General features: G+C 44.8%; 1 protein-coding gene across 5 annotated transcripts in view; it reads right to left on the reverse strand.

Annotated features, from left to right (window-relative positions):
- Positions 1–8,374: 8,374 nt before the first annotated feature.
- relch (RAB11 binding and LisH domain, coiled-coil and HEAT repeat containing) overlaps positions 8,375–23,012 on the reverse strand; it is a 48,791-nt gene continuing 34,153 nt past the window's right edge. For 4 of the 5 annotated variants that reach the window (XM_088918874.1, XM_088918873.1, XM_088918875.1 and 1 more), the window contains 14 exons: positions 22,736–22,883; positions 22,059–22,215; positions 21,672–21,795; positions 21,453–21,501; positions 20,696–20,775; positions 20,498–20,604; positions 20,056–20,155; positions 18,917–18,999; positions 17,059–17,122; positions 16,677–16,815; positions 15,834–15,950; positions 13,216–13,304; positions 11,901–11,971; positions 8,375–8,986 (listed from right to left, as the gene is read on the reverse strand). In XM_088918874.1, coding sequence (XP_088775000.1) covers positions 8,866–8,986; positions 11,901–11,971; positions 13,216–13,304; positions 15,834–15,950; positions 16,677–16,815; positions 17,059–17,122; positions 18,917–18,999; positions 20,056–20,155; positions 20,498–20,604; positions 20,696–20,775; positions 21,453–21,501; positions 21,672–21,795; positions 22,059–22,215; positions 22,736–22,883 — 1,449 coding nt within the window. In that variant the 3' untranslated portion in view covers positions 8,375–8,865. Of the gene's footprint in view, positions 8,987–11,900; positions 11,972–13,215; positions 13,305–15,833; positions 15,951–16,676; positions 16,816–17,058; positions 17,123–17,371; positions 17,441–18,916; positions 19,000–20,055; positions 20,156–20,497; positions 20,605–20,695; positions 20,776–21,452; positions 21,502–21,671; positions 21,796–22,058; positions 22,216–22,735; positions 22,884–23,012 lie in introns of those variants that run through there. The other variant, XM_088918876.1, reaches the window with a different exon arrangement.

Consider the following 23,012-nt stretch of genomic DNA (forward strand, 5'->3'; position numbering starts at 1 on the left):
GTTCAATAATATTAACATATTAATATGAGTAATATTAATTGCCAGCAGACATATCACCCTGCAGCTCACAACTGGAAGTCTACTGAAGCTCAGGAGGTGTTGGCCTGGTCAGTACCTGGATGGGAGACCTCCTGGGGGAAAAACTAAGGTTGCTGCTGGAAGGGATGTTAGTGGGGCCAGCAGTGGGTGGTAAATCTTCAAGCTCAATGCCCTTTGCTGGAGGGTCTAAGTGTAGCCAGTAAATCTTACTGCCTTACAAGGTTAGGTTTGAGGCAGAGATATTCTGTATTTGTTCGTAGAAACTGTTCTTATTGAAAGGTTATGATTATTATGATTGGGTTACACTGGCTACTGCAGAAACTGCATTGAGGGCAGATTTTTTTTCATTAGCTTCATGGTTTGTTTTTTGAGACCTCCCTTTCTGGATGATTTTGTTTACTTTTAAATGGAGGTTCTTCGCTGAAGTTCAGCACGGATGGCGGACAACCAAACCACTTTCATCCCAGCTGTTCTCAATGATAATGATTCCCAGTGCAATTTGACATTAAGATATATATACAGTGGTGTGAAAAAGTGTTTGCCCCCTTCCTGATTTCTTATTTTTTTGCATGTTTGTCACACTGAAATGTTTCAGATCATCAAACAAATTGAAATTTTAGACAATTTTTTGTGACCTCTTGGATGAGTCGTCGCTGCGCTCTTGGGGTAATTTTGGTTGGCCAGCCACTCCTGGGAAGGTTCACCACTGTTCCATGTTTTCGCCATTTGTGGATAATGGCTCTCACTGTGGTTCGCTGGAGTCCCAAAGCTTTAGAAATGGCTTTGTAACCTTTTCCAGACTGATAAATCTCAATTACTCTGTTTCTCATTCGTTCCTGAATTTCTTTGGATCACAGCATGATGTCTAGCTTTTGAGGATCTTTTGGTCTACTTCACTTTGTCAGGCAGGTCCTATTTAAGTGATTTCTTGATTGAGAACAGGTGTGGCAGTAATCAGGCCTGGGTGTGGCTAGAGAAATTGAACTCAGCTTTCCAAAGATGTGATAAACCACAGTTGATTTATGTTTTAACAGGGGGGGCAATCACTTTTTCACACAGGGCCATGTAGGTTTGGATTTTTTTTTCCCTTAATAATAAAAACCTTCATTTAAAAAACTGCATTTTGTGTTTACTTGTGTTATCTTTGTCTAATATTTCAATTTGTTTGATGATCTGAAACATTTCAGTGTGACAAACATGGAAAAAAATAAGAAATCAGGAAGGGGGCAAACACTTTTTCACACCACTGTATATATCATATTCACATTTTTCTCACATTCCATCACCTGCACCCTAGCTCAACCTGTGCAGCAGCCCCTGTATGGGGGTCCCAGCCTCCTCGTCCTGTCACCAGGGGGTTGGCTCTCAGCCAAGCGGGCCAAAACACTCACGTCTACTTCAATACTAGAATAAACATCCTCAACACATCGAATTCTGGGGTGTTGTAATTCCTAGTGATATAAGGTCCCGTGCTAAAAGGTTTCCACTGCTGTAGGTCCGGTTGCATGTCACAGTTTATGCAAAGCAGAAAGGAAACATCACAGAATTTATTTTTATTTTTTTTGAACATGCCTTGCTCTTGCAGGGAGGAAGCATTTTTTCCAGTTATCAGACAGAACATTCTTTTTTCCATTGGCTTGGACGATCGGGTGATTTGTGTGCGTAAGTGTGAAGTCTCCACAGTGCTGTTTCTTCAGCTGTCACCACAGGGTTTCCTGCTTCAAAGTGCAGATCTGAGCAGGAAGCTCCCTGCGCTTGTGTGTGGGGTGTGGGTTCTTCTCAGTGGCCCCTGGACGAGTGCTACTGTACATAATCCATGACACATCTCTGCAGTGTCCAGCTCAGGCACCACTGTAACATCTGTTCTCCCCACTACAAGTGCTTAGGTGTTGGCTCAGTCTTTTCCTCAGAGGTACAAACAATAAAGTTTACCTTATGGCATTTAACACCCAGCTCTCCATGAACTGTCCAGTGTATTGACAGCCAGCCACAGGTTACAGGATAAATCCATAGACCAAAGAATTTTATTTGCCTTCAAGCAGTTGTCTAGGGCACATGCTTCTGAGACACCCCATCCAAGTGGGAACCCCACCAGCTGCAGGAAATCTGAATAGTCTTCAGAGTCCTGGGTAGCAACATCACCGTCACAGCAGTGACATCACTGTCACAGTTGTATCTTACGCTATAAGACATGCAGTGACCTCAGTGAATGACAGGCACCAGGATCAATGGAGTGCAAACTCAGAGACTGGTCCTTCACTGTGACCATATAAATCTTAAAATCTTTTTTTACCTCACCTTAGCTGTTACTGAAGCTACTTAACAGAACAATAACACATGTCAAACAGTGTTAAATAACTGGGAACCTGAGTAAAAAAAAAAGAAAAATATCTATACAAACTCTAGAATATATACCACATCTTTCTGGAAAAATAGACTATAACCAGGCCAGTCACACTGAGGAATTGCTTTAGTGCACATATCCAAGGGCAAGTCAAATCATTGCCACTTAGGGCTCTCAACCATGCAACCTAGCATGATAGGCAGGCAGGCAGAATGACATCCCATTCTCCACTGCTTTCAAGTTATTATATATATACACATGCTATCAATGCTATTAGTATAGATTTCTAGGTCAAATCAAAGCATCAAAGCTAATGGCTGCTGCTCCACCTTTTAGAGAAGCATGTCCTCTAATTTCTAACTGCAAATGTGACCTTTTCAATAGGTCTAATAATCTACCTGTCGGATTGCAAAAATAACTGCAGTAAGGCACGCTCAAGCTTTTGAAATCCAAGAGCTAAAGTTGTTTTCTCCTACCTGCTAACCTCACCAGCTACTTGCTCTGATCAAGTTTTGACGGGTATGTGGGTGAGTTCTATCAGCATAGTGCTGGTGAACTTTAAACCAGTAACGTCACTCGACCTTTTCTGTAATCGATTAATATTTCTACTTACACATCTAACTCAAATTAAAAGAGATCTTAAGTTTATATTCTCTGAATGGTTTTCAGCTTCACAAAAGGCTCACTTCTATCCTGTAAATAAACTATTGAGCTCTCTCTCTCAACTGCAATGCAATGCAGTTTTCATAAAACATAAAAGGTTGTTTTAAAACAAGGCAGCTATAGATCTCTTTAGCTGTAGCAGAAAACAATGGGTGTGTTTCACCCCTCTGTAGATACTGTGTCTTGAGTCACTGCCACCTATCTTATTTACTCCACTCCAGTCACACACTGCCCTGAATTGTTTCCTCATAGACCAGAGGCGCAGATTTCCAGGAGCATTTTGCATTTTGAATAACCGTCAACTCTGTACTGTGTGACTCTGATCCTCATTAACTTTTTTTACATTCCCTTGCGACCTTTCATTTCCTTCTTAAATCTGAAGTATGCCAAGATGCAAATCAGGTGCACACGCGCTCGGACAGTGCCTCGCTATGCTGACATTTTTTTTACTGTTTCCTCGACACCTGATTCTCCACCATGGTTAAATTATGGGATAGTTTTTAAATAGAAATCCAACCTGGTTTAGGCATGATTGCCTATGTGTATAAAAATTTAAAAATTGCATCCCGGAAAAAACATTTGCATTGCTCTCCTGAGACTGGAGGCTCCAGGTTTAATAGTCTCAAAAAGCACCATAGAGATTTCTCTCTGATTCTCAATCTGCAAGCCAGGAGAATGACAAAGGCATATTGTTTCTTACTGAGGACACAAGTAAAAGAACTGTTTTATGACCTAGAGTCTTTACTATCCTGTGCTTGAAGTCTTTAATTTGACATTTACTTTTCTATGAAAAGAGAATTTCACTTTTATGACACTGTAAAACAATAGTAGTTCAGGTGGGTAGCTGCGTCAGCATGCGTAGGCTGCAAAGGAACAAGTAATAGGTTTATTCCATGCTGAAAAAAAAGAAGAAAGAGAACACAATGTTTTGGCTGTGGAGCCTTCTTCAGGTGTCAGCTATAAAACAATGTATGAATGTTAAAGAATGACAGTACTGCAGAGAAAGAGAAGTACATTTCTACATTCAACACAGTTTACAATGAACTGTTGAAAAATACTGACTGGTACAAATTGATTCATACTGTATTAGCAAGTTTGCCTCTTAAATCTGCTTTGAAAAAAATCTAACACTCTTTTTTTCTGATGCTAGCTATTAGTAGATGACATGTGGGGGGTTGTTGATTATGTAATGCTTCTCAGTGCTGTTCTGAAGGGACGACACACTCTTTCTTCCAGGACTTCTTACACATGTACTTCTGCACAGGTAAAGTTAACAATATCATTGAAACCCTTTCTGTTTTCTAGTCAATGTGAAACTGGAACAAAGACATTTTAAAAATGTGTTGAAATTGTAGGTGTGCTATTTTCCACCATGCTTTTAGTAGACTAATTGAAGTTTCACTTTAGGTTTCTACAGTAGAAACAGTGAAACGTGAAAAAAACAAGTAGAATATACAGCAAGTACAGTACCTTATCAGGACATTTCAGCACAGAGAAATTGAAATGAGATGTTATTTCCTACCTGGAACTAGATGAACAGATAGCAATCATTAGCATTGTGAACTTCAGCAGTTTCACTGATGGCAAATATATGAGGCTAAGTTATTATTTATCAAGGGAAACTATTAGTTATAAGCAAAGATGACGTCAGACAATCACGCAGAACAGATAGGCTGTTTGGGCTCACACGTAACTGAGTGCAATACCAATAACACATGGCACAGTACCCTGACAGTTCAAAAAGAACAGGGAAGCATGCTTGTTATTCTTGTGATGTCTCACTCATCTGTTGGCCTTCAGATGTGGACTAATGTTCAGACCACCAAACTACCACTGCTGCTTCCCCACCCAGGGTAAATAGTTCAATTTCCTTGGCCCAGTAGTATTAAAATATTTTTGTTTTTGTAAGTAATATGATTGATTGTACGGATTCCTTCCATATTAAGTAGCGTTGGTGCGGACACCATAATCCAGCAGCTCCCGTGCACTTTCCTGACAGCAACGCTCCGGTCCACTAGAAAAAACCCCGTAAAACAGCAGCTTTCAGTACAAGGCTTATAAGAGACACAGTACAAAGGCTTGAGAAACAAACTCTTGTCCATCTTGTTAATGTTTTGCTGATTCTCTGCTTGGTTTCCAAAAAATAAACAAGTAAAAAGACAAAGATTATGAAAAGAAGATTATTCTTAAGAATTGCATTTTTTTCAGCTGCTTATGGGCAACTGTGCGCTCTTGTGGAAAGTCTTTGCAAACTACAGTCCTTTTCGTGAGAAATAAACGGTTCCAGTATTTTAAATAAAAAGGAAAAGAGTGACATGTTCATGTGATTAATGCAGCATGGCTTCTCCTTGGTTTGGAAGTTAGCCTGATCTCTGTGATTCATCATTCGACTGCCAAACTGCCTTTTTTATGACTCACTCGTCTCTCTCAATCTTTTTTGTAGGCACTACTTTAGAGATTTTACTAACTGGACTTGCTTTCTGAATGATTTCTGTACACATTAAGCAAAAATGATTAATCCTTTTGACTTAAGAGTATTAACTCTTACAGGTTAAAGAAAAGTGTTTATTATTACATAGTTAAAAGTAAATCAGTTTAAATGAAAACTTAATTCTTTAATCAGGTTGCATTATATTTCTCAAAAGCTTTTTTTTTCTCCAACTTGCTCACCAACAGAACCCGCAGCTCATATAATACAATTGAATTCACAAACTATCAGACATTTTCCTTTACCTAGCTGGAGTTAAGTCTGCATCTTTGTTTTCTGATAATCGTGATCTTCTGTAGTGTAATATAGTCATTCATACTGTTTTTGGCACATCCTCTTTTATTTATTTGTTGAAGAAAGCTGTAAAACGAGTAATGCACCGGAGGGTCTGGCTGCCTTATAGCTTAAAGAAGGGAGTAAGCAACTGGATATGATGCTACCAGCAACAAAATGACTTAGACTGGCTGAAAGACCTCCTCTCATTTGTAGTCTTTGCTCTGCTTTTACTGTGGTACACACTCTTACATGATGCCTTAATTAAGATATACAGAGCATCAAAAGAAACTGCTCTAATTACGCACGTACTGTTTCTGCATTTGAATACTGATTACATGGTTTTGGCATGTTATCAATTTTTGATTCATTGATCATTCAATCACCGTTAAACACTCAGATGACTTTGTTGCATAAGCTCTCAATCCACATCGCTGCTGAGGACCGATTGGGAAAGCGATGAGGAGATTTAACCTGCTGGATGCCAAGCCTGAGGTAAAACAGGCCAGTATGCCCTGCTTATGAAGACAACGGTAACTTTGCGCCTTCTGTATGCTGGAGAGGCCGTCACACTGTTGCTTGCTGTTTTGGGCTCACCTAGATCGATGTCATCATGCTCCACCTTCGTGGCTGTGCGGTGACGCAGGGCGGCTGAACAGCCACTCGAGAGCACCAGACCCTCCAGCATCCACCCATGCAACACAACGTGGAACCACAGCCTCTTTACCGGAGACCGGAGGGGCTGTTCCCCGCCGATGGAGGTCAGCAAGCCCGTTGCGGCCGTGCAGAACGACACGCTAACTGCTACGTGAAATGAAGCGGTCGACGGCGAGGTCCGAGTGTGGTGTAGCATCCCCATTGATGCGTCTCTCCATCTGGTGGCAACGGACAGGATTCTGACTGCATGGCAGGACCTGGGACACTGGGCGCTGTCCCTCCTGGGCACCAGATTCCAGCAGATCCTCAGGCTGACTGTGTTACGGTCATGCCACAGAGTAGGGATGCTCTGCTCACGGGACCTGGGGAGGGCGAGTGGCACCTAGGGCTCAAGGAAGAACTTGCTTGTGCAAATTCAAGAAAAGAAATGGCACGGAACCTCACAAGGCAGCATCTGCAACCTTGTATTGTTTCCAGTGGCGGCCACACTCTCTGCGAGTCTGGATTGTACAGCATCTTCAACCTTCACACAGACGTGGTTTATCTGTGCTGTTCCTGACCTATCGGCCCTGTCCGATCAATAAAATGTCAGCGCACCCGTTAAAAGATTCTAATTTTATTGACAACACCTTTGAAACCAACACAGTTATAATCTTTTTGTTGCTTAGTGTACATTAAGTGAATCATTTATCAGAGCTGAGGGGTTGTCTATCAATCCCAGTAAAACTACAGAAGCATTAGGATTTCAAGAAGTGCAGCTGGACCCCCATAAGCTTTGCAATTCCCTCCAATAATGTCTGAATTACAGCAATATAACGTTTGAAATCTGGTCTTTTGAGCAAAACTGGAAACGTAGTTTATCCATCCATTTCCTTGGCAAGGGCTGTGGCTCAGACTTAAAAAAACCTGGACTTTGTATAAGACAAATAAAGCAACAGACATGTCTTCTTGTTTTACACAGATGTTTCTAACAAGGAATGTTTCAAAATCTGCAAACACCAGCTCCAGCCTGCTTCTGTTTTCAGGCGTGTGCGCTCTACGATCAAACTAATAAACACGACAGAAGGGGGTGTCATCAAGCCTGACATGTGAACACCAGCTGCCCTCTGTCCTTGACAGCAGGAATGCGTTAGGTGCGTGCTGCTGGCCTTTTCCAATGACAGAGCAGCAGGAGACTTCTTGACATGACAGGGATGCTCCCATGGGCTCCTGACGTAGCCAAGCTGACAACTCACCCGCCTTCAGTGCCAATTATGCTGTCGATGCCCCAGTCTCCAGATTCAAGCCCCCCTGTGAACATCTGTGGGAAGCACTGGGAGGAACTGTAGCATCTAGGAACCGGAGACCAGGGAAGAGCATGCTTGTGCAAATTCCAGATGGCCAAACAAAATCCTTTAACTCTTATGCAGCCACAGGCTGGGTGCCGAACAAGTGGAGAGTGATGAAGTGCACACAGAGTCCTCCTCTCTCCACAGACAAGGCCACAGGCGCTTTGGGTGTTTTAACGTGCAAGACATTCAAGGACCGTGCTGGGTCTACCTCTGACACAGAGACCGTCAGTGCGCCAGTGCTTCCCTCTTTGAACATCAACGTTAAAGAAAAGACTTGTCAAAGGAAAAAAAAGTACAGAGATCAGCCTGGAAAGGAGAAATCTTCTGAGCCGCCGGTACAGTCAGTCCCTGCTTCGTGGCAGACACGCCTGCAGGCTGGCCGTATGCTGTTCCTTCAGTTTCCTGTCTTGTGCCGGACCGGGGACGACGCAAACACCCCCCACACTTTTAACCGGGGATCTGTCGGCGTGCAGGTGGCCAGCTTCAGGAAGCTGACCTTGGAAAGGTTTTCTTTCAGAATAGTACTTCTGGATGGAGATCCTGCCACTGGGGTGTTGAACAAGCAGTCATGGGCAGACATGGCTTAAGAACACTTCACTTTTATTACTTCAGGACATCGACTTTAAATTTACATTATATGGGTACCGTTCTAATAATTCAGTGTATTGTACAGTTATTTACTTTTAGAACATATCCACAAAAAAAAAACGATCCCAAAACATTTCCACCCACTAGTAGAAAACAAAACAAAAAAAAACAAATGGCAGAAATAGTGCAACACAGAGACAGGAAGGATCTTGAGTTTTTTTTTCTAAACCACCTGCACAATGAAAATAAAGTACTTGGGGGAGGAGAGTAATTGAACACATAAATGAAAACAAGTGCAAATTTCTTTGGAATTCGGAATAAAATTATAGCCACGGTACACAAATTAAAAACAAAAGACGCAAAAAAGGACAAAAAGAAAAAGGAAACGAAAGATGAAAGGCAGAGGAGAAACTTCAAGTACGAGGTGCCGGACTGTGCGAGGGTCCTTCGTAGTGTGGGAGCAGCGCGGCGTCTGCGCCGGGTCACTTCTTGCGCTGGAACACGTTGGCCAGCATGGCGCCCGAGGTCGTCAGCTGGCCCATCTTGTTCAGGAACTTGGTCTTGGCGTCCTCGCTCACCAGGCTCGCCGCGATCGACATCGAGCTGCAAAGGACCGGGAGAGGAAGAGGAAAAACTAAAGGGGGAGACGAGGTCAGCAGCGCCCCCCGGGGAGAACGAGAAACACCCGTCCTCCGGGACGGAGAGGGGCAGCGCCCCTCCTCACCACGGAGCCCCGGCGGTGCCGAGCAGACCGTGGTGGCGTCAAGGAACACCACCACCATGGCCACGACGCCCACACCCTAAGACGAGATCCGCGGGTCGGTAAGCTGCTAACCGCCCGACAGGCTAGACCGCATGCCCCGCTGTCTCGCTTGTGACCTTACCCTTACCTGGGTCCCCAACGACATCTAAATGAGACGCACTTCGTTCCACCGGCGCGTCTGTGTGATGCATCCTGTTTTCGTGAAGGATCATAAAGAGGCCAAAACAACTCAACATTCGACCAAGTGTCCCTGCTCCGCCGGCATTCAAGTTCTTTTTTTTTTCCCTCTTGTTGCACCTTTTTTGCAAAAGACAATTTGCCAGTAGAGTACTGCACTGCTGAAACAAAACCATGTGCGAGCACGAGAGTTGTTTGAGTGATTTACCTGACGTTTCTACATCGGAAACTCTTTCCTTGCCCTCCCTTGTCATTCTAGTCTAAGCAGAAATGATCTAGCATGATTCAACCAAACCGTATTTTACCCGTTAGAAACCCACTTTACAGCTGTAGCACTACTGCACAGGGACAACAACCCTTTAAATTAACAGACAACTGACAGTATAAACACTCATCACATGAGCTTTCACACTCAGCTTGCCAAATACTGATTTATTTTTGACTATTACAAAAACAGGTAAGAGAACTGTAGCACTGAACGACCGCAGGTATTAACGGTCCATGAATTTCTACTGGACAACAGAAATAACCCTCATGGGAGCTCAGCTGTAGCTCAGTCAAATGTACCCAGTGTCTGTTCCAGTGCTTCTCTGGTCCTGAAACCCAACATTGTGCTACAAAAACACAAATAGCCGACAAGTGCTATTCTTAAAAAACAATCCATATATTTTTTAAAGAAATAATCTGTATAAGTGAAAACAGTTAACTGAGTGAAAAAGACTACAGTAATAATAAAACACACAAAACAAAAAGAAAAATACAGATCTCTGAAAGTATGTTAACTGTGCACGTGAATCATAATTAATGACTACTTTGTCCTGCTTTCACATCTCTACTCTGTATTTCACAATGTTCCTTGCATACTTAAAAGTTCAGCTTCTGAGAAGACTGAAAAATAGAGAAGTCAGGGTGTGAGCAGGAGATGGATTATTTCACCATGACAGAGCTTGCACACTGGGAGCACAAGTAGCATTTCTCCCACTGGACTATCACTTTGTAATAAAATGCACCCCCATTCTTAAGGACTTTTGGGAAAAGAATCTTCCTTGTTTCATAATCTAATAAAATAATATAATATAATAAAAATGAAAATATTTGTCAATGGCAGACACACAGAAGTACATTTACTTCTATCTACTGAACTAAAGATACACCCTATTACCTTTAGGGAATATAATTTCAGATTTGAAGCGTGCAATGTAACCAGAAAATCCAACTAAGATTAAAAAATATTTTTGTAATAGGGACAGAACTAAGCTTCATTAAAGCAGAGAAACGTTTGGGAGCCCAGATATCACAAACTGATTAGAATTTGGGCACTAAGCAAACTTTCTTTTATTTTGTAAATAAAGTGCAGCACAGTCAAGAAGGTGCTGTTTAGTCAGAAATAAGGGAGCAAGTTCTGAATTATAAAATTGAGGAGAAACAGTATAATGTAAACAGAAAGCATGTAGAAAAACAACAAAGCCCTAAAAATAAACTGCTTACAGAAGTAAAAATATGGGAATATGTAAAAAAAATTGAGATGGTGATCAGTTCTTTTAAAAAAATAAATATTACAAGATGGTGCCTGAGTGATGAAAATGAGACACTTCTCTTTTTTTAAAAGAAAAGCTTTTAGTACAAGTCCCCAACTGCTGTGGAGAAGTGGAAGAGCAGAAAAGGAAATTAGTGGTTGTGCTTTATATAGTGAATAGAAGCACAACATTTAATTATGAAGCACAGGATCCACGGGGCCTGTTTCTCAGGGCAGGAAGAAGAGCAGCAGAGCTACAGAGAGGCCGTGCCGCTCTTCAGTCCCATGGAGTGCCCACAGTGATTGTTTGTACCGCATGCTGAAACACTGCATTCCAGCGGATCTCAGTCAGCAACAGTCTCGGCCATCTCCTGCCACAACTCTAAATACACACATACACCAACAGGCTGTCTGGGCCAGTGAAACTGGCCGTCCCCTCTCGAGCCACCCCCCTTCACAACGGGACCCCTGCTGGTCTGGGGGCCAAGCCACGGACACCCCACCCTGACAGCGTGAGGGCCACAAATACATTGTCAACAACGGGATGCTAAAACGGTCAATTGATAAAAGCTCAACCTCCTGGGACAAAACCTTATCAATAATCCCGATTGCCGACTGGTTCATTTGCCTCACATTTCCCGTGATGCATCTTGCTCCCATTATGCCACAGAAACCAATGATTTTAGCAGCTGTAACAGGGACGAGGTGGACATTAAGAGCCACACTGCGGTTCAGAATATTGTAGCTGAGGTTGCCTCAAATTATAAGGATGGTGGGAGGGATCGGCTACGCTACAAAATTAAAATTAGCCGATTTATTCAAGAGATTCGGTCTCCAAAATCAAAGAAAGTATTTAAGCTCAAAAACTCCACTTGCATTTTATTTAGAAGCTGCTAATAATTAACATGAGCAGGAATTTGACTTGAACACGAACACTGGACACATACGTGCTCCCACAGAGCCGCCTACAGCTGCTAAGTTACCCTCAGTTCTTGAGTGAACAGCGAAGTGAACCAATTCCCCAGCGCTGGAAGAGCAGATACATGCAAGACTGTTCTTACCCCTGTGGCTCCTGAACAGTCTTGTTTTCCACCTTCAGCTCACATTCCTTAATCATGGAGCTTAAAATAACCTGTGTGAAGAAATACACGAGATCAGGGATTTAAATAGCAGTCTGGAAAAAAAAGACTTTTTCTAACAGCGGTTTTATTCAAGAGCGCCCCTTTCACATCACTGGAAAGCCTTCACCTGTCCGACAGGTGACTTGAGCAAGTGGTCATTACTTTAATTCAGCAGCATGTATGGAGAACTATGCAACAGAGGAATTCATCTGAAAATGCAGTTCGTACTAAAACTGGTTTAAAACTATGAAAATGGTTCATATCCACGGATGTTGGCGAGTTACACACTTACTCCACATTTCCTAAATAACCTAAATAAACAAAAAGGTAGAAAAAGAGAACAAAAGTCTTGCAAACAAATTTATTAATTCCACTTTTTTTTGTCTACTATTGCTCACCCTCCTATTAGACCTGCTAGCTAGGTCCCAGGGTGCACAATCACATGATCACGACTGTAAAAACTTGACACACACATCTGCCATGGGCCATGAAAACAGAAATCGATTATTTCACCTTCTCAGATTGTCTCATGCAAAATATTAGGAACTCTGATTGCAAAGTACTGTGTGCTTGCTTGTGGGATTTTTATTGCGGTTATAATTGCGGTTTAATCAAGCGATCTGACGCAGTCAATGTTAGAATGGCTCGTGGCAAGTAGAGATGACCATCTGGCTCGTGTTCCCGAAAATGACACAAAAAAGATGAAGTGGAGAAACCTGTTCCTGACAATGTCAGTTGAAACAGTTATTTAAATGCACCGCTTTTCTGGAAGATGAACTGCAACCTGTCAACAGATCGTAATAAGGTGGTATGGCGCACAAGCGGAGAATTAAAAAGCTCGGAGATGGAAAACCACAAAGCCCACATTCAGACTAATGCCATGATCACATTCAATTATTTCACCTTCAGCATTGCCTACAGGCAGGAGTGCCACTGTGCAAGGCAACCTGCAAGTCACCCGCAGGACTAAAAGGAACAAGCAGTGGCCTAATTCCGTGCCGAGACACAAAGGAAGGACGACAAGAAAATGAAAAGTGGGATGAGGAGACAGGAATCTGGGCGACTCGATGCGAGCAAGGAAGTGTTGAGAGAGAGCAGGGAAGACGGCTGCAAGACACTGTGGATTCTTGAGTCTGTCAATAATAAATAAAAAAAATACTTAATGGAAAATGATCAACCGCTCGGCTCAAGTACAAGGGTATTGGTTCTATTACTACAATAAAGAAACAAACACACAGCCTCTGAAGCTGCCTACCTCGTGCTCAGGGGAGAGATGCTCCATGTCAGTTCGTAGGCATCTCAAGCCGGGCAAAAAATGGTTCACCATCAGCTCCTCTGAGATAACTGGACACCACAGTTAAGGGGAAGCAAACTCAACTCTTCCACCATCGTAAAAGCCCAAACATCAAATTACAGGAAAAGTAGGCAGAGCTTTATACAATCAGATTTCTTTTAATTAATAATTAGTTTCTAATTAAAATGCACATCAAAAAGGGCTGCAAGAACACATTCCCCTTTTAAAAGAATTATTGATTACCTTAACTTTTTGATTCAGGTTCTACACGGTACTCTAAAACTGCTTGGCCTGCACTATTGATATTACCTTGTGCGAATCACATTGTGTGTGTCCATAATCACAATACAGAGAGATCATTCTTTCTGTAAAGAATTAAACTGGTACAAATGCCATTAAAGGAAAACAAACTTTTAGAATCAATCTTCACGAAAAAACCAAAAACTGTGTTGAAATCCCTAAGACATTATTTGTAAGTATAATATTTTGTATTTCTGAAGCTGGGATTACACTTTTCAACAACTCTTACTACTTTTGCCTCAACTTTCTATATTTGAAAATCCAAAAAATGTCTTAAAGGTATCGTGACTTAATGTCATCATTCTTAAGAAATCTATTTACATCCTCAAGCCCTATTAAGGAACTTCTTGTAAGTTAACAATTGTGAAGCTATTCAGCGCAAGAAATCTGGAGTATTTCCTATGATCAGTTCTCAGCTTGCTCTGCTTATATCTGCTGCGGTATCAAACTACGTCGGAACGATTTTAATCATGACATGAAATAACATGTTTGTGTCCCGTCCAATGTGATGGGCCCCACTCCCTATTTGCGCAGGCAAAGCTTAACTGGTAAGGAGCTCAGGAGAGCTTAGAACAAAGTCAACAAGTGCTTGGCACAGCTGTCTGGAAACCTCACACAGCTGTCTGAAAACCAACACTGCCATCAGCAGAGTTCACGAACGCCCGTCAGGAGATAGCTATTTTGTGGAAAACCTACACAAGGCCAGATGCTGGGAAATGTGACCAATAAGGAGGACCCTTCCTGCTTTTTGAACAGATCTCCTATACCACTTAAGAACATCACAAGGTTGTTTTGTTTCGGGCTTTAACATCAACCCTGCAATTTGGTTTATATGTACATATGAATAAAGGCCTATTTTCATTTTGCTGTCATGGGATATTGAAATGAAAACAAAATGCAGAATAACCACCTTCTTGCTTTGCCATTTGGTCAGCAGTAGAAAAAGAACAGAAGACAACATCTTTCATACATCTGAGATGGTGAAACTGTGCTGTCTCTCTTATTAACAGGGCAGCATCCATCCAGTTACATGCAAACACATTGATCTGTTCACCCCCATGTGTTACAGTGTGTGTTTTTGGGAGAAAAATGAGTTTCTTTTGCCATTTTGACAGTATCTTTTGTTGTTTCAACAAGTCAATATCCACTCTAGCAATGACACAGGTTATGCTCCGATCAATAAAATTCCAGTGTTCTTTATAAATACACACACAGCGCTGCGAAAAAGATTCCAGCTCAGCTTGCTGTTGTCGTCATGAAAGTCAGCACCACGGGTGCCCGCACATGTGGTGTTGCGGTCTGCTGACAAGTCGGCCGTCTGTGGACACGACAGCCAGGGCGGCTTATAAACAGACGACGTGCAGGTGGAACACGGGCACAGCCCGAGCAAAACCTGGCCATGACGTAGGAATCCGGCTGCGTTAACAGAACTCGGCGACAGCTAGTCCTCGGCAGACTCCGAGACAAACTGCACAGCACCTGACGCCTCGGCCTGAAGAGGGCTTCTGGGGTAGGGGAAGTGTGCTTACCAGTTTTCAGCAGCTTGCTGTCTGTATTATCTGAGGTCACAGGGTGGCCTGTGATGGTAATAAAAGAAACGGAGGAGGTTTCTTTAACATCGCTGTTCTGGGTGTGGTGCACGTGCCTCACTGAAGTAGCTCATGCCATTTACATAAAACGTCAGTTAAGAGCCTTCGGTTAAAAGTAATTACTTTAAGTGCAAGGCTGTTTTTTAAAATAACGGCGACAATGAGCGCTGACGTGTGCATGGAAATGTACCGTCTGACTGTATGACCGCTCCGTGATGACAAGCCTCCGTTACGGCTGTGTTAGAATTACTGTTTGCTTAGCAGACAAACTTGTGTAGATCAACTTCCAAAATACATCACCTTGGAATTTTTTTCCATTAAATACCCAGTACGTTTTCACTCTAAAAAGGACTGTTTTTTTTTTTAAAAACTAGAACACACTTCATTTGGGAGACAACTGGACAAAGGGACCACAGGAACAAGTCGAGGTTAATTCCAGGCTTTCTTCGGGTGCTCAACAGCTGACATGCTGGGCCTTTTCGTTCTGCTTCTCAGAGCAGAGATAACCTTGACTGGCTGCTTTGAAGCCAACCCACGCTGACACAGTTCCCCACTTGCCCCTAAACAGGACCTCCACTTTCAGACTGTTGACGATTACCGAGTCACCCAGATCTACCGCCAGAGCAACAGACGCAGACTGTGAGCCCGGCTCAGAGCTGCAGATCTCTGGACAGTCGGACTGAAGGATACAGCAGCAGGACAGGGCACTGTAGGCTTCGAAGAGCTGGGTTGCGATGTCTAGTCTCTTGGCGTCCACCGCCTGCATGTTGTTACTCAGAGCCAGCTTGTGCAAATGAGGAAGAACAACTGAAAACAAATGACAAGCAGCGTGAATTCAAGGAGGCCGCATGCATGACTTCAGAAATACAGGCTCTCCAAAGACAGTGCTAACATGACGATGCAAGGACTTCCCCAACGAGCAGCAAACGCAAAATAAAGAGCAAAAAGAAAAACACTGTTCCTTTTTTAAAAAGAAGATAACCCCGCCATTAACAGGGATTATGCACCTGCATGTGAAAAGCAGTGCACTGCATCCAGTTGTTTATTCTAACAGTGACTTAGCAGGACAAAAGGCTGCTTTTCTTTACTGCATGTGAAAAGAAACTGTACAGCAGGACAACTGAACTGCTTTATATTTATACACAGCAGCCGTTACCGTCACCAGCCTGCAACCCGTCTGGTCAGGTGTCCGAAGCTAAGCGAGGCTGGGCCTGGTCAAGGGAAGCCATGTTGCTGGGGCAAGAGGCGCTGGCACACCAGCAGGTAGAACTCTTTCCTATGGGCCTGATCACACCCCTACTTTTACCAACAGTGCTGATGGGATCTGTGGGATCTGCTGTGGGCACAGCAGGCAAGACCTCATCTGAAGAACGCCACCACCCTTGCCAGGCACTGGGACTAGGGAGGTCTAAAACCAGAGGAAACAGCGCTACCTAGAGGTCGACCAACTACACCAAAGTGTGCCCCTCCCCCAAAAGCCAAAATGCATCACGTACAGTGTTCAACAGCTGAGGCGCAACAGAAAACACTCACACTCATCTCTGAACCTGGGCTCTGCGTTAGGCCCCACCCTCCCAAAGGTTTTAATAATCTCCATGTGCAAAGAATGCTGGTCTTGGTACTGGGGATCCTCCAGAAATGAGGCCAACTGCATCTTCACTCTTTCCAGCAGCTGAAACAGCATTGGAGCAAATAAAGTGCTAGTGCACATACGGTATTATATGCAGACGGCTACTTACTGCTTTAAAGACAGATGCTTATTTACCAAAACGGTTTAGACTTTAAATTTAAACAAATACTACTTTATACCTGTGATCAAAAATCCCTCAACGCAAAACTCACAACAAACAGGTGTCCTTTCGACAGCCCACACTGAACGGTTACAATGAAACTGCCGTCCTTATTTAACAGGTACCTCTTTCTGCGTTACTGTCTCCATGATCGTACCAAACGCCGGTATCGTAGATATTCTTACAGAACTGAAAAAAAGACATGAAAGGAAATACCTGTTCAGACATTTTTTTTTAAATAAAGCAAAAAGAAAAAACAAACAAAACAGATCCAAACAAGTCTAGTTGTAGTAATTAGCAGGCAAGCATGGATTCAGTTACGAGTTCATTCTGATGTCAATAATGAAACAGAACCAAAACAAGGCTAAAGAAACAGGTTGGTACTTAAGGTAACTTAAGGTCTCGCGTCTGCATTTTAACTCACAATTCAGGATCACCGGACAAGGTAATAAGGGCCGGAGCTACTCGCTTGTCAATTAAGGCTTCGCTCATGCGTCGCAGAATCAGCTGCAACCAGTCAAAATGCAAGAGAGAAACGGTGGGTGAAACCAAGTGAGTGAGGCCTGCAGGCCGAGAGCCCCGCTCGCGGCAGCCGGGGGCAGCGGGGTGGGGACGGGGCCGCCTGCGAGGAAAGGGTTAGCGGGCACTAGCACAGCGAAGCGCGCCGCCCCCCGCGTTGGCTTCGAAGAGGAACTCCGCCGCCCGGCGGAGCCACGCTCATCGCGAGGGGGCCGGTTTGAAACTGCGGCTCGACCTCTTCAGGCTGGGGAGCCGTGTTGACTACCCTGCCCTGTGCCAATACACGGACCTGTAGCGCAGCGAGTATAAAGAGACAAAAAGAGCATGTGCTGCCCTAGAAAGGTGCAGTGGACACCTTCTGCGGTGAACACAAGGTGCTCTTGGCACAGACACTCGAACCTGGAAATGCCCAGCGGTCCTCGCTGTAAGCAGCCCCAGTGCAAGAGTGCAAGGGGCCGTGAACAACGTCCTGCTCAGATGCCGCACTTCACAAAAGGGAAAGCGGAGCGGAGGCCAGCGTGTCCGACTGTGCAGGGCAGTCTTGTTCTGCTGCATCTTTAACTGCATCTAAAACGGCGAGCGAGAGGCACTTCTTGATCCAAAGGGTCGCAGCCAACCGGAACAAGCTGCTCAGCTAAGTGAGGGGTGTTAATACCCTGACTTGTTCAAGACAAGTCTGGATGGGCTCCTCAGATCAAACGGGCCAGGTGGCTTGAGTGTCCGGTCAACAGGAACCGCTCTCGGGTTCCTAACTTGACATGAGCCTCTCTCCAGCTCCCACACCGAGCACCTTTCAACATTATAACTGCATCGCGCTTATTCAACAGTTAGGAGCATTACTGCAACACGAAATACAACGTTATTGTGCTCTGTTGTGACGCATGTTGATAGAGACTTTCAATTCTCGTTTTTTTTTTTGTATCGAACTGCCAGCAGAAGCCTTCTCCCCACCATATACACTGGGTGCTTGTTTGGATATGAAATCTAAAAATAGAGAATCCTGCAGGCAGAGAAGCACTATATAATAACAAGGAAGTGTTGTTATTTTGGCTTGGGCCCCCAACTCGACTATTCTAGCACATTATTATTTTGTAACGATCATGTATTTTTGGTGAAACACACATGCTTCGTATACTTCTTTATGCGCGCTAGTCTCCGTCACAAAGCACAATCATCACGTCTTACTACTGTCCATAAGACAGCAGGAAAAAAAATAGCAAAGGCTACCATAAATACACTGAGGCATTAATAATGCAATGTAAATACTGGAAGCATCAGACTAGTAGTAGTAGTATATGTGCTGTGTTTTCTAATGCGTCTCAGTATATAGTGTTAAATAAAGCAGTAGTCAATCCTCTGTGCGTGTGCTTATTATATATGGCAGACCGGGAGCAGTCAGGAGTTCACTCTTCAGAAGCCAAAGCTGGGCGCAGCGCCGGATGCACAAAGCAGGAGTCAACTTACATTTCAGGATCACTGGAGAGAGTAATAAGTGCAGGAGCGACTCTCTGAGCTACCAGAGTTTCGTTCACCCCCTTCACCAACAGCTGATTGGTCAGAGCAGGGTGATGTCACACGGGATGCATGGACAGAGCGAGCACAGTGTCATGGCAACACCGCAGAGAGAAAAGGAAAAAAAAACAACAATAATAATAAAAAACAACAAAATAAAAAAAAATACACAGAAGTGTCACATAAGCTTAAGAAAAGCAAACAAAAACAAAACAAAAAATGCCAAGCACATAATTCTACACTCCTGCTCATGAAGGGTGTGGGAGAATGTAGGATGTCACACACCCTAACAGGCCCAGACCGTGTGCGCGCATCAGCTTTTAAAGACACTAGCGAGCATCTGCAGTAGCCCTGTGCTTAAACAGCATTTTCCTATCATGTCTACTTAACTAACAATCTGAATGTTATGAATAGTGGCTGAATCGAAGCTGGAGCTGGCGGGGGCTGTATTCAATTTGGCTTCATCTTCCAATGAGGAAAGCTGGAAATGTCTATCCCCTTACAGAATTGCCCTTTAGCAATGCCACCAAAAAAAGCCAGGTGGCTAGAAGATCGCGTTTCAACAGTCTCCAAAAGCAGAGAGCACGCAAAGTACAGGCACTGCTCAAAAACTCATTACAGGGAATATCTGCCAGCCTGCCTTCACTGGTGACGTCCGGAAGCCATTCTCATTCTTTAAATACTGACGTGCCCCCTTTTCCGTGGCCTCTGCTTCTGCCTGGGCACTGACCTCCTAGAAGACGGGTACTGCCTGCGTCTCCTTATGTCAAGTGTCCGTTAAAGGCAGGGCACAGACCAGCCAGCGGCAGGGACACAGCGAGTTCTGCCACGAACACGCGGAAGTCTCTCGGCAACCTGCTCTCCCTATTTTCTGCTTTTGGAAGCAAGAAGCTTGCTGCAGCACAGACGCATTTACATTTCTACATTAACACTAGTTGCACTGGCGTACATCTCTATCAAACACTGGGCTGTATGGGTTTTTTTAAAATAGCATCGTGCAATCATTTTTTTTCCCCTTAATGAACCCCTCCCCCTCCCCCAGCTGTGAAATCACTGTGTCGATGGAAAACAAATGTCGACAGCCCACGTACCTCAAACATCCGGGCCGCGGTGCAGCGAACGAGCGCCGAGGTATGGACGACGCCATACCAGAGGACAGTCAGGAGCAGCTCGTGGTACGCAGGGTTGGCCCTGTGAGGCGAGAGACACCTTCAGCGAAGAGCCCTGAGCCCAATTCACAGCATGTGTATACGGCAGGAGCACGGCTGTTAGCCGTCGTGCTCTTTAAGACGTGTCCAACCTACACCCGCACGATGGGCAGAACAATATCGAAAGGATTTCCAACGTGACGGCTAAACCACCTAATTTTTCTAAAAAGAAAAACAATGCTGAAATTCTTCCAGCCTGATGGCTTGAATTTTTTTTTAAAAAAGGAAATGTTAGCGCAGGAGCTGCCGTGTAAACCAAACCACAGGGGAAGAGAAGAGGCCGAGAGCAACATCGCATCCAAGCGAGAGGCAGGCGCATCCGTACCCCAGCTCCACGAATGACGCCTTGAGGCTGTCCAGCGGTGCGTGCGACAGGGAAAGGATTGTCATGACGTCCTCCAAGAATCCTACCAGCAGCTTGCGGTCTTCTTCCTAATATTGAAAACAAAACGGCTCAAAGGAAGAACTGAAGCCTGCCTCTGCTCTCCTGCCCTCTCAGCCCCCGGCGCCCCAGCCTCCTCACCTGGATGTAGCACGTAAGCACACCTGTTGCATAGATGGGCACTGTGGCTTTTGTCAGAATCCCGTTTCCCGCAGTCGCATCTGAAGAACCACATGTAGAGCGACATTATTCAAAAGAGCATTTCAGTAACTGGCCATTAAACTGACCTGAATGCTGAAAATATGCATTCTTCTCAGTAATCTAATCATCAATACGCAGATAGAATGACAGAAATCTCAGCTGCTGGGGCAGAGACTTAATCAAATGACAACTACAGATCTGAAACTAATTTTCCAAGATTGGTTTCTCTAACCTATCGCTGAAGGTCAGTTTCCCTTAAGCAGAAGTCCTGGGACCAGCTCCAGTCTTCACATGAATGGACAAAGGCCTTACTGATGTGCTTATGCTTTGCTTTAGAGCCTTGGCGATTCACTAGAAGAGCACGTCTTGATTGTCGCACGAGGTCTTCAGCGTGTGTTGCTGAGGCACCTTGAGCTTAGGCTTTTACAAGTCAAGAGTTCTTCTTCACAGCAGCAGACGCGCAAGAAAGGAAAATCCCACGTGAACGGTACTGAACACAATGAACACTGCTGCGACACTGAACCCGAAAGCAACTGTGTTCATGAAAATGAGAGATCTACTTGAATGGGACAGGTGTTCTCAATTGAATTGGCCATAATGCAAACAAACGTAGGTGCCCATATAAAAGCCACCATCTTGTGCAATTGCTCAAAGTATATTTCTCATACCACAAATGCCGTAAAACATTTTCGCTTACCAACATTCTCTTCAGAAAGCCTGAGTATTTCTTGAAACTGCGGTTTTACCTATAAGGAGAAACAGCACAGACACAAAACTGGTTAAAGAATCATTATCTACGGAGAGGCTTTGCAAAACTTTGTTGCAACGATAATCTCGCAAATTAAGTAAGACATTCAACTGTTTTTAATGAAAAGTCTTAGACCAATAGCAAACAATACATTTGCAAGCTGCTTACCTTAGTATTTGTAAAAATTTTTCCAAATGTTCTACATAACCTCCAGAAGAACCTGGAGAATTCATGGACACAGGTTGTTGAAGCAACGTTGATCCTGCCCACTATTCCTATGAGCTGTGGCAACCTGTCGAGAGAGGAGGAGGAAAGATGGGAGTTATACTTGAAGGGCAGGGACAGGGCCACTGTCAGGGACGGGATCAGTCTCAGGGTGCCCAGTGGCAGGGACGAGGTCAGTCTCGGGGACAGGGTCAGTCTCGGCGGGCCCAGCGGCAGGGATGGGGTCACTGTCAGGACCCCTGCAGAGGGGACGGGGTCAGTCTCGGGGTGCCCTGCAGAGGGGACGGGGTCAGTCTCGGGGGGCCGGCGGCAAGCCGAGAAGGGACTCACAGCTGGTTGACAACCCAGAGCAGGCTCTCCCAGCCCGTGGTTCCCTCGTGCTCCAGCTGGTGGTCATACAGCTGCAGCAGGGCCGCCAGCTGCTCCCGGCTGCCGACGATGGTGGCCACGTCCTGGAGAGGGGAGGCAGGCCGGGGGAACCTGGTCACTGAAAGAGCGGCCAACAGGGCAGCAGTCAGGGAAGACATCTACCTTACCTCTCCCTGGCGCATAGCGCAAGGAAACGGGCAGAGCATTGCGTGGCTCTGCAGAGCTCTCCGAGTGCAGTCTCAAAGCAGACAGCAACAGCACTCAGAGTGAGGACGCACGTATGTGCTAAACCATCTAGAAGCTCAGATCATAGAATTTGGTAAGAATGACTATTTTTTAATTAACTCGTGTCCTACAGGTAGCCCGTTTGTGGTGACCCAGTACAGAGGGGCACTACGCCTCATTTTTTTTTAAGCTGACCAGAGCAGCACCCCGAGGACAGCTTGACACATCGAGTAGCTGGCAAGTCTGAGTCGCTGCTCGTGCCAGTGCCCCACCCATGCAGGGGACACCCCAACAGCACAGCCCGGCCTTCCTCCAGATGGCGGTTCATCCGACACCAGACGCAGCGGTTTCGTGCCTCACTCCTGATCTAGCGCCGAAGAAGCAGAAAGGAAAATGCGGCAAGGCTCCTGTACCTTCGATGGGTGTCACGTCCCCCTGCAGCTTGGCTTTACTGGTGAACGGGGCGTTCTCGAGCACCACCGCAAACAAGGCTGGGATGAGGGACTGCAGCGCCGACAGGAACACGTGCAGCTTGTGCTCATCCAGGCCGTGCTCTCCTTCCTACAAGCCAGAAGGGAAGACTCTCAGTCGGGCTGCCTTGCCCCACACGCTCAGACCCGCCACCCCACCAGAGACGTCCCAATTCGCCCGAACCCGGGCCAAGGCAGGTGGCGGTGAGGACAGAGAGCG

The sequence above is a fragment of the Atractosteus spatula genome, chromosome 6 (assembly GCF_055471065.1).
Source record: "Atractosteus spatula isolate fAtrSpa1 chromosome 6, fAtrSpa1.hap1, whole genome shotgun sequence".
In the NCBI taxonomy this organism is placed as follows: Eukaryota; Metazoa; Chordata; class Actinopteri; order Semionotiformes; family Lepisosteidae; genus Atractosteus; species Atractosteus spatula.